The sequence below is a fragment of the Dunckerocampus dactyliophorus genome, chromosome 21 (genome assembly GCF_027744805.1).
Source record: "Dunckerocampus dactyliophorus isolate RoL2022-P2 chromosome 21, RoL_Ddac_1.1, whole genome shotgun sequence".
In the NCBI taxonomy this organism is placed as follows: Eukaryota; Metazoa; Chordata; class Actinopteri; order Syngnathiformes; family Syngnathidae; genus Dunckerocampus; species Dunckerocampus dactyliophorus.
In genome coordinates this window covers 513,772-526,087 of record NC_072839.1, presented here as the reverse complement: position 1 = coordinate 526,087, position 12,316 = coordinate 513,772, and the positions used below count along the sequence as shown (strand labels likewise).

At 39.7% G+C, this 12,316-nt stretch overlaps 1 protein-coding gene across 2 annotated transcripts in view; it reads left to right on the top strand.

Moving 5' to 3' along the window:
* adarb2 (adenosine deaminase RNA specific B2 (inactive)) overlaps positions 1–9,894 on the top strand; it is a 240,929-nt gene extending 231,035 nt beyond the window's left edge. For both annotated transcript variants that reach the window (XM_054765976.1, XM_054765975.1), the window contains exons 9-10: positions 2,518–2,699; positions 7,144–9,894. In XM_054765976.1, coding sequence (XP_054621951.1) covers positions 2,518–2,699; positions 7,144–7,320 — 359 coding nt within the window. In that variant the 3' untranslated portion in view covers positions 7,321–9,894. The remainder of the gene's footprint in view (positions 1–2,517; positions 2,700–7,143) is intronic.
* Positions 9,895–12,316: the final 2,422 nt, after the last annotated feature.

Here is a 12,316-nt window from a genome sequence, read left to right as displayed (position 1 = left end):
ATATGTTGCTATGGGCACCGATCCACATATGATACCAGAGTGAGGATGATCATACCTTAGTGCTCATCATGTCTGACTTGACTTGAACGATGACCACAATCACCACCTATGACCTATGACCTATGACCTGCAGTGTAATCTGGTATGGAAGCCATGAGGCGATATCTCCACCTGCTGTGAGAGGTCAGAAGTCAAGGTCACATTATTACGTTGTCTCCTGCACGCGTCCACTTGGACTTGATGACCGAGTGGAGGTCCCAGATCATAGTCGCTATGTTCATGAGATGATGCAACTAACAAGGTCAAAGTTCAGCCTTGAGCAGCAAATGATTGGTGTGATATCACATTGCTGATACCACCCGAGTACCAAGCGGTAGCGGTGTGAAGGCCTGAGGGCTCCTTTTCACGAACACTTCTCCTTTTTCGAGTACTTCACGTCAATTCCAGGATTCGCTGACGCACCACGCCATTTTTGGGGGGGAAGTTGTTCCCAAATGTGTGATAAAAATGAAACAATCCACTCATTCATCTCTGAAACGTTAGTTTGGGAACGGTTGGTGGAAGTCATATTTCATGATATCTGCTGACTTTTGCTCACTTTTTCATCATTGAAGACAGAAAAGTTATTTATTTTTAAATATGTGCTAAAAAAATAAAAAAAAAAATATGCGATAAATTTAGCTATGAAATAAAAAATAAAATGTCTTTTTTGGGTTTAAATCAAGTTGGACATTTTTGGGAGATCTGAGGTTCGCTTTTTCTACCGTTGAAAACCAAAAAAGAATACTTTTTTGAAATGTATGCCGAAAGGAAGAAATATTCATTTAGCTCTGAAAAAGAAAAAAGGGAAAAAATACACCTCCCAAAAAAGGAGACTGGACAAATAAATATATCAAAATAAAAGCATCAGAAAGAAAACATCACTTCTCCTGATGTTATGTTACTCCTACTCAGTACCAGTACTAGTACTAGTACTAGTTGTAGAACTAGTAGTACAAGTACTCCTAACCAGTACCAGTACCAGTACCAGTACTAGTACTAGTAATAGAACTAGTAGTACAAGTACTTCTAACCAGTACCAGTACTAGTACCAGTAGTAGTACTAGTAATAGAACTAGTTGTACAAGTACTCCTAACCAGTACTAGTACCAGTACCAGTACATCATCAAGTACAAGGTACGTTAGCATTATTACGTCTCTCACACCTTTTTACCCCAGAAGCTTCATCACCACCATCATCATCAAGCAACGTGACCTTCCTCTCACCTTCACCTCCTTCCTTTGTGATTCTCATTAACTGAGGAGCGGAGGAGAAGGAGAGGTTAATCTGTGGGATTAGAGGTCACACTTTCAGCATGTCTGCCAACAATCCCTGACGGCAGCGCGTGCGTCAACACGCCCGTAACGCACCCTCACCTCCAACAGGGTGTCCAAAGTGTGGCCTGGGGGCCATTTGTGGCCAAAGCTGTTTTTTTTTTTAATTATTTTAATTTAAAATATCTAACAAGAAAACCAAAATAAATAAAGCAATAAATGGAAACATTTGAAATCTAAGGAGAAAAGCTGGTCCTTTTATTTTGTTAGGATGAGAACATGAACCACATTTTAGTAGCATCAAGCTGAAATATTAAATACACTTTTTTGAAGTCATAATAAACCAAGACAACGGAATAGTTGTCATTTTTGTGGAAAAAGCAGTAATGTTAGCTGCATGAAGTCAAAGGTCACATGAATAAATCATCGTAGTACAAGAAGAACATCTGCAAACAATGTTCCATGTTGATATTATGGGAATAAAGTTAAGTTATTATGGGAATAAAGTTAAGTTATTATGGGAATAAAGTTAAGATATTATGGGAATAAAGTAAAGATATTATGGGAATAAAGTAAAGATATTATGGGAATAAAGTAAAGATATTATGGGAATAAAGTTAAGATATTATGGGAATAAAGTTAAGATATTATGGGAATAAAGTAAAGATATTATGGGAATAAAGTTATGATATTATGGGAATAAAGTAAAGATATTATGGGAATAAAGTTATGATATTATGGGAATAAAGTAAAGATATTATGGGAATAAAGTTATGATATTATGGGAATAAAGTTATGATATTATGGGAATAAAGTAAAGATATTATGGGAATAAAGTTATGATATTATGGGAATAAAGTAAAGATATTATGGGAATAAAGTAAAGATATTATGGGAATAAAGTTATGATATTATGGGAATAAAGTAAAGATATTATGGGAATAAAGTAAAGATATTATGGGAATAAAGTTATGATATTATGGGAATAAAGTAAAGATATTATGGGAATAAAGTAAAGATATTATGGGAATAAAGTTATGATATTATGGGAATAAAGTTATGATATTGGATATTTCTGAAGATGATTGAAGAAGAAAGTAGAATTGTTATTCAAGTGCTGTGTGTGTGTGTGTGTGTGTGTGTGTGTGCGTGTGTGTGCGTGTGTGTGTGTGTGTGCGTGCGTGTGTGCGTGTCGTGCTGCAGGTTTGAGCTGCGTGGAGCACCAGCGTTCGGGGAAGGCGTCGTGCGTCAGCATCAACTGGACGTTGGGCGACACGCAGGTGGAGGTGGTCACCACGGCAACAGGGAGGAGACGCGACTCAGGGATGCCCTCACGCCTCTGCAAACACGCCCTGTTCACCTGCTGGAGACGAGTCCACTGCAAGGTGAGGACGTGACGACGCGTCGCCTTCACGAGGAGAGAAATGTCACGTTTAGTCTGCGCATTGATTTCTTTCTGCTAGCAAGGTTAGATAACGCCTCCGCTGTTTCTCTCAAATCCCATTTTGGGTCCGCATTGTTGTACGTCTGCTTTTATTTCTCCAAACACTGCTGGTGGGAGGTCACTGCGCCATCAAGGTCACCTTGCTGCAAAGTCAACACTTTCTTTCTTTCCATTTTTCTTTTCTCCAATGTCAGAACAAGCAACACTTGTCTAGTAGCAGCACTCGTGCACATTCTCTTACGCTTACGCTGGAACATCACACACACATTTCAACACCGGGGGGGGGCCAAAGTGCGGCCCGGGGGCCGTTCGCACGCCGCAGCTTGTTTTATTGGCCTGTGACCTGACGAGGTCTACACGGCCTGCAATCACACCAAAAACTAAGATAACCTTTCCATGTTCCTCCGAGTACTGTACTGATAGGATAAACCTGCTCAACTAGTCACCTAGTCACCTAGTCACCTAGTCACCTGGCAGCCTGCAGGCCCAACATCAACCACGTCACACTCTACACACACACACACACACACACACACACACACACACACACACACACACAAACAGCCCCAGCATCTTTGGCATATAGAGGATCTTTGACTGGCATGTGTTAGCCATTTCCACATGGAAACGTGTAAAGTGATCAAGTCCAGCCCCCCAGGCCTTATATTTACAGAAAAACACGTGGAATAACCCTGATACAGGACATCCCTAAAGACATATCATATTCATAAAGTACCTGATACAAAAAGTCTTTCATTTCATGATTCATTAGTTAGGAAATCCAACATAAATAGTACATCACATAAATACTATCATAATAACATCAAATATTACAAATACAACTAAATGCTGATTGATATGATGTATTTATATTGTGCATACAGTATATTCAATGGAAGCTGGTGTGTGTGGACACTACGTATCATACGTTCATGTTAATGGACAGTATATTAGTATGACATCATGTGTGTGGACACTACGTATCATACGTTCATGTTAATGGACAGTATATTAGTATGACATCATGTGTGTGGACACTACGTATCATACGTTCATGTTAATGGACAGTATATTAGTATGACATCATGTGTGTGGACACTACGTATCATACGTTCATGTTAATGGACAGTATATTAGTATGACATCATGTGTGTGGACACTACGTATCATACGTTCATGTTAATGGACAGTATATTAGTATGACATCATGTGTGTGGACACTACGTATCATACGTTCATGTTAATGGACAGTATATTAGTATGACATCATGTGTGTGGACACTACGTATCATACGTTCATGTTAATGGACAGTATATTAGTATGACGTCATGTGTGTGTATCATGGAATAGGAAGTGTACGTTCATGCGTGTCATGTTAATGTACCGTATTTTACCATACAACCTCCATTTCACCAAAACATTTTATTATTACCAGAAGATCCATGGCGTCAACACCTTTCTTTCTGCGCTAGATGAAAGTGTTCCCCGGCAGCATAGATCCTTAACAGCAGACCTCTCACTCTCACGTCCATACGGAGACGACGACCATGAAAGTAGAACTATTTGAGCAGCCGACCGAGCCTAAGTGTCCCCTCCGTGATGCGCAGAAGGAGCATGCAAGAGGCGTCCCGTTCATCTCCACAAGAAACTTTTACCTTCTTAACCCCTCCTCACCATCGACCCCACCCAACCCCACCTTTGTCTCTGTGATGATCTTCATTGTTTTGCCGTCAGAGCATAGCAAGCACAGAGGATGTTCAATTGCTTGTGAAATTTAAATGGGGGAGATTACGCAGCTGTTGAAGACACCCCCCACCTCGCCTCCCTCACCTCACAAGCACCTCCCAAATGCATTGGTGCCACCTCATTTGCTTTGTTTCCCTAACTGATGCAACCTTTCCCCTTCCTGCAGCACACATCCTTTTATAACACACCGTTGTTATTATTAGCATGGTTATTATGATTATCATGACTGTTACATTCTTTGGAAGACGTACTATTACAGTATATTATTAGCATGGTTATTATGATTATCATTACTGTTACATTCTTTGGAAGATGTACTATTACAGTATATTATTAGCATGGTTATTATGATTATCATTACTGTTCCATTCTTTGGAAGACGTACTATTATATTATTAGCATGGTTATTATGATTATCATTACTGTTACATTCTTTGGAAGACGTACTATTATATTATTAGCATGGTTATTATGATTATCATTACTGTTACATTCTTTGGAAGACGTACTATTACAGTATATTATTAGCATGGTTATTATGATTATCATGACTGTTACATTCTTTGGAAGACGTACTATTACAGTATATTATTAGCATGGTTATTATGATTATCATTACTGTTACATTCTTTGGAAGACGTACTATTACAGTATATTATTAGCATGGTTATTATGATTATCATTACTGTTCCATTCTTTGGAAGACGTACTATTATATTATTAGCATGGTTATTATGATTATCATTACTGTTACATTCTTTGGAAGACGTACTATTACAGTATATTATTAGCATGGTTATTATGATTATCATGACTGTTACATTCTTTGGAAGACGTACTATTACAGTATATTATTAGCATGGTTATTATGATTATCATTACTGTTACATTCTTTGGAAGACGTACTATTATATTATTAGCATGGTTATTATGATTATCATGACTGTTACATTCTTTGGAAGACGTACTATTATATTATTAGCATGGTTATTATGATTATCATTACTGTTACATTCTTTGGAAGACGTACTATTACAGTATATTATTAGCATGGTTATTATGATTATCATTACTGCTCCATTCTTTGGAAGACGTACTATTATATTATTAGCATGGTTATTATGATTATCATTACTGTTACATTCTTTGGAAGACGTACTATTACAGTATATTATTAGCATGGTTATTATGATTATCATTACTGTTCCATTCTTTGGAAGACGTACTATTACAGTATATTATTAGCATGGTTATTATGATTATAATGACTGTTACATTCTTTGGAAGACGTACTATTACAGTATATTATTAGCATGGTTATTATGATTATCATTACTGTTACATTCTTTGGAAGACGTACTATTATATTATTAGCATGGTTATTATGATTATCATTTCTGTTCCATTCTTTGGAAGACGTACTATTATATTATTAGCATGGTTATTATGATTATCATTACTGTTACATTCTTTGGAAGACGTACTATTATATTATTAGCATGGTTATTATGATTATCATTACTGTTACATTATTTGGAAGACGTACTATTACAGTATATTATTAGCATGGTTATTATGATTATCATTACTGTTCCATTCTTTGGAAGACGTACTATTACAGTATATTATTAGCATGGTTATTATGATTATAATGACTGTTACATTCTTTGGAAGACGTACTATTACAGTATATTATTAGCATGGTTATTATGATTATCATTACTGTTACATTCTTTGGAAGACGTACTATTATATTATTAGCATGGTTATTATGATTATCATTACTGTTACATTCTTTGGAAGACGTACTATTACAGTATATTATTAGCATGGTTATTATGATTATCATTACTGTTCCATTCTTTGGAAGACGTACTATTACAGTATATTATTAGCATGGTTATTATGATTATCATGACTGTTACATTCTTTGGAAGACGTGCTATTACAGTATATTATTAGCATGGTTATTATGATTATCATTACTGTTACATTCTTTGGAAGACGTACTATTATATTATTAGCATGGTTATTATGATTAGCATGACTGTTACATTCTTTGGAAGACGTACTATTATATTATTAGCATGGTTATTATGATTATCATTACTGTTACATTCTTTGGAAGACGTACTATTATATTATTAGCATGGTTATTATGATTATCATGACTGTTACATTCTTTGGAAGACGTACTATTATATTATTAGCATGGTTATTATGATTATCATTACTGCTCCATTCTTTGGAAGACGTACTATTATATTATTAGCATGGTTATTATGATTATCATGACTGTTACATTCTTTGGAAGACGTACTATTATATTATTAGCATGGTTATTATGATTATCATTACTGTTACATTCTTTGGAAGACGTACTATTATATTATTAGCATGGTTATTATGATTATCATGACTGTTCCATTCTTTGGAAGACGTACTATTATATTATTAGCATGGTTATTATGATTATCATTACTGCTCCATTCTTTGGAAGACGTACTATTATATTATTAGCATGGTTATTATGATTATCATGACTGTTACATTCTCCTCGTTAAGCCTGGCATCCTCACTCTCTCTCTTCTTCTCTTTCTCCCTTTTGCTGATTTATTTATTTATTTTTTTTCTCCAGCTGGGGTTCCCGCCGTGCTGCCCAGACGATGGCCATCTTGTTTACTGTCAGGCCAAGATGGCGGCGCGTCCTTACCAGACCGCCAAGCAGCAGTGGTTCCGCTCACTGCAGGAATCGGGCCTTGGCACTTGGGTGAAGAAACCACCTGAGCAAGAACAGTTCCTGCTGTTGGACTAAAGAGTGTGTGTGCGTGTGTGTGTGCGCGTGCGTGTGTGTTAACCTTTATTTTTTTATTAGGGCAAGGTAGGGCCATGATCTTTGCAAACGGCTTTATAACTGCGAGTGAAAGCTGCACACTCACGGCTGTCACCATCATGTGTGTGTGTGTGTGTGTGTGTGTGTGTGTGTGCACGCACGTGGTTCTGAATGGACCACTCCACTCAATAGAAAACCCGGAAGGTCGACTGGACGTGCTGAAAGGAAGAGGAAATAAAAAGAATGGTGTGTTTTTCTTGGTCTCTTTTAAACACGCTTACACACACGCACACGCACACACACACACACCCTCCACCAGCGCCCCCGCCCCTCAGGTGTGGCGTCTGTCAAGAAAGGGTGGGGTAACCTTGAGCGAAGTGAAAGACAGCAGCGGCTATCTTGTCATCAGCTATTTCCGGGCCCCGAGGCTCCCGCAGAGCCGCCGGGAGGAGGAGAGAACGAGACAGAAAGGAAGGAGAGAGAGACGACTGCGTCCAATTACCCGTCCTGTCAGGGTGACGGGTGATAGAGGAAGCGGGGGGGGGCACGTGAGGAAAAAAAGAGAGGGACAGACGATTCGGTGCCATCTCAGGCGACCTTCTTCACCTTTTTCTCGCTTTATCCTTTTGCCCTTTTTCTAAAGATGATGATGGAGGGAACACAAAGAATCACAATAGTATAGAAGGTAAATGTCTCCAAAATATAGAAATACATCCTTATTTGGCACATCACCTGCTCTCACTTTTTAACATCACGACTATTCAACTCAAACTAGATGTTTGCACTCCTCAAAGATCCTCTATATGACAGGACGTCTCTGCTGGTTTTAGGAATCTGTTGGAAAAACACCCGTCAAAGATCCTCGATGACAGAAACAACTGACTTAATCAAAGAAAAACACGTTAAAAAATACTATTTTCTTCACCTCATGAAGGGTTGATAAAACTGTAGGTCACCTGCTTCACCACTAGGTGGAGTAACCATTCTAATTGTGTTCCATTCCCTTCTGCAAAAGATATATATATATATATATATTAAAGAAATATTCTGATTAAATATTTTGGTCTTTACATGGTTTAATGTGCTGACAACAAATTCACACAAAAATTATCAACTGAAATCAAATGTACATTAACCCACGCAGGTCTGGATTTGGAGTCACACTCAAAATTAAAGTGGAAAAAGACACCACCTGTTTATTCCATTTGCTCAACAGCATGTGAAATTGATTGTCAAACTGTGTTGCTTCCAAAGTGGACAGTTTGAATAACGGCGCAGCAGTTTTGACTGAGTGTGAATTGAGTGTTCCCTTTATTTTTTTGAGCAATGTATATATATGTGTGTGTGTGTGTGTGTGTGTGTGTGTGTGTGTATGCATGAGTATTTCCCAGCATTTATGAATACAGGCATACATTTTACAGAAGAGAAATCTCACGCCACCAAACAAAAATGCCACAAAGAGTAGAAATACGTGTGAATGGTTTACGTACTGCCCTCTAGTGGTGGAGCATTGCATTGTTCTGCCTGCCACAGTGTGCTACAGCTAGCTGGACAAGAGATACGTCATTTCTAGTGAATGAATCGTCTTTTTCAGGCCAATGAAGTAAAATTGGATCATTTTCGTTGACCAACTAAACAGAAAAAGTCCCAATTCCAACATTGGGAACCTTGTAATGCGACATTTTTTGCAACATTATGACTTTATTCTCATAGTTTTAGCTGTTTTTGTCTTTTCCTGGGTTGTCTAGCATCAGCTGTACAGCATACGTAACATTAAATGGGATTGGAAACTATATTTTATGTTTATGGAGATGTATACGTACAAATCAGCAGGTGGCTCCAAACTAAATAAATGAAATAAATCCACACAGAGAGCAGGATGGGACACACGTGGAAGGAGAAATGTCAAAAACACTCTGAAACAAAACAAAAAGGCCACAATCATTTCACTTCCCGCTCAGCACGTAAAGTGCACAAATGTTTGCTCAAGAGAACCACGGCAGTGCTCAGGAAAGGAACCGGCATCTCTCTCGCCAAACCAGCATCAACTCTTCATGATTGACAAATAATCTCCATGATCAGTAGCGTTTTATTTCCCGCTTGATGGTTTAAAATTGGCTTGCACTTTGATTGACACCAGCCGGCAGCCAATCAGCTCGGCTCAGCCCATGAGCGAACTAATAGAAGTGGCAACATTGACATCTAGTGGACATTCTATGCTATGACACGTTTACTGAAACTACCGCATTTCATTGCATTCATCAATAAGTCCCAACAGTAGAAGTAATAAAATTCAGATTGGGAATCACTGCTCTTTAGTGTGCCAACAAAACAATATTTTGAATGTAAACCAATCAAGTTTTTTCTTTTTATGTTGATGTCCTGTGCATTCATCATAGCCTTGTACTTGCGTTGAGTGTGTGTATAAAATGTAATATTAGATGTATGAGTGTACATATGTAAATAATGTGTATACGATGTTGGCAAAGAAGAAAGATGAAGTACATCTAGTGTACAGAATATACGCTGAAAGGTGAATGTTTGTACTTGCGTATGTGAATAAAAGCACAGCAGCCTGACTTTTATTCTGCTCTTATTTACCAAATGTAAACAAATGTATTTGACCCCCCCACACCCACCCCAGGAGAGTGTGGGCAGGAAGCATCCTGTTCTCCCCCTCAGGAGAAATTCATCAGGATGGGGAGGTGTATTGTATTGTATTGCAGTGTACTTTATTAATCCCACAGCAGGTAATTCACTTGTTACAGCAGCAAGCAAGATATGCAAGTAAAGAATACAGTGTAAAGAATACATATTGACTACAACATGGTTCAGGTGGTGCAGGTGTTGTAGAGCCTGACAGCGGTCGGTATGAAGGACCTGCGGAACCTCTCCTTCTTACACCGTGGGTGTAACAGTCTGCTGCTGAAGGAGCTGCTAAGGGAACCCACAGTGTCATGTAGCGGGTGAGAGGTGTTGTTCATGATGGATGTCAGCTTAGCCAACATCCTTCTCTCCCCCACTTCTTCCACGGAGTCCAGAGGACCGTCCAGGACAGAGCTCGCTCTCCTGATCAGTCTATTGATCCTGCTCCTGTCCCTGTCCGTGCTGCCCCCTCTCCAGCAGCCCACAGCATAGAAGATGGCTGAGGCCACCACAGAGTCATAAAAGGTCCGTAAAAGAGTCCTGCACACACCAAAGGACCTCAGTCTCCTCAGCAGGTGGAGGCGACTCTGGCCCTTCTTGTAGAGGGCGTGGGTGTTGACGGACCAGTCTAGTTTGTTGTTGAGGTGAACACCCAGGAATTTGTAGCTGTCTACCAACTCTATGTCCGCTCCCTGGATGTTCACCGGTGTGAAGTGAGATGTTTTCCTCTGGAAGTTAATGATCATCTCCTTTGTCTTGCTGGTGTTGAGTTGCAGCTGGTTAAGCTCACTCCAGCTGACAAAGTCCCTGATGACTGTCCTGTATTCCAGATCATTCCCCTCTGAAACACAACCCACAATGGCTGTGTCATTGGAGAACTTCTGGATGTGACACTGTGTGGAGTTGTGTGTGAAGTCCGAGGTGTAGAGGGTGAAGAGGAAAGGGGAGAGCACCGTACCCTGAGGGGCACCTGTGCTGCAGAGTACCATGTCAGACACACATGACGGAGCCTCACATACTGTGGTCTGTTGGTGAGGTAGTCTATAACCCATGCAGTCAGGTGTTGGCCTACTCCCACACTCTCCATCTTCACTCTGAGTAGTGACGGCTGGATGGTGTTAAAGGCACTGGAGAAGTCAAAAAACATGACCCTCACAGCGCTCCCGCTGTCCTCCAGGTGTAGCAGTGATCTGTGCAGCACATAGATCACTGCGTCGTCCACAGATACCAGGCCGGTAAGCAAACTGCAGGGGGTCCAGCTGAGTGCCCACCAGGGGTCGCAGGTGCTGCAGGATAATCCTCTCCATGGCCTTCATCAGGTGAGAGGTCAAGGCAACAGGCCTGAAGTGGTTAGGCTCCTTGGGACGCGGTGTCTTTGGTATCGGGACCACACAGGAGGTCTTCCACAGGGCCGGGACTTTATCCAGGCTCAGGCTGAGATTGAACAAGTGCCTGAAAACTCCAGAGAGCTGGTCAGCACAGTCCTTGAGGATTCTAGGGCTGATGCCGTCCGGTCCCGGGGCCTTCCTTGCCTTACACTTATATACTTATACACACTTATTTGTGGCCAGAAGTAAGCAGTTTCAAACACAAAAATGGTAAAAACCTAAAATAAATACACAGGTGTAACAGTGTGTTGGTGTGTTATTTGCAGTGCGCTTGTATGCTACATTTGTCCTAAAGGCCTTTCCGTAGTCCGGAAGTAGTCACTTGTTATTGAAATGTACAACTTGCCAGTTTTCTTGTGGGGCCTGAGGATGTGTTTGCCTGTAATTACGGCAGTGCATTCTTATGTGTTTTATACATCAACTACAGATGGAAGGATAGAAGCCTCGTTAAGGTTTGAGGCTTTCCTTCAAATTGTGTCGGAACCACTGATCTGTATTATATATCTGGATAGCTCATTGTCGATGACTTGTGAAGCCACGCGGCCGCCATATTGCTACTCACAAGAAACACTTCTCGGACAAGCTTTTGCATTCGTAGTGAACTTCTTTTATTAATTCGGATTGGACACAAATTTTGCCTTAAGATGCCTGCATGTGCAGCTATTAACTGCACAAATCGCCAGTTCAAAGGCTGTGGATGAACATTTCACGTATAAGTATGATTGAAATGTAGATTTATGATTGATCATTTAAGGGTTTTGCACTGTTGATCTCTCAGATATTTTCAATCATGTAAAATTCCTCTGATTAAATGTATGTCCAGAATTGATAGGTTGATATAGGTCTATAATAGCTAAGAGGAAATGTACGTACTTTTTTGTTATATCGTGATATATGTATTTCTTTAAGGGACGAAGGTTGCGTTACTTGAAGGAATGGGAGAA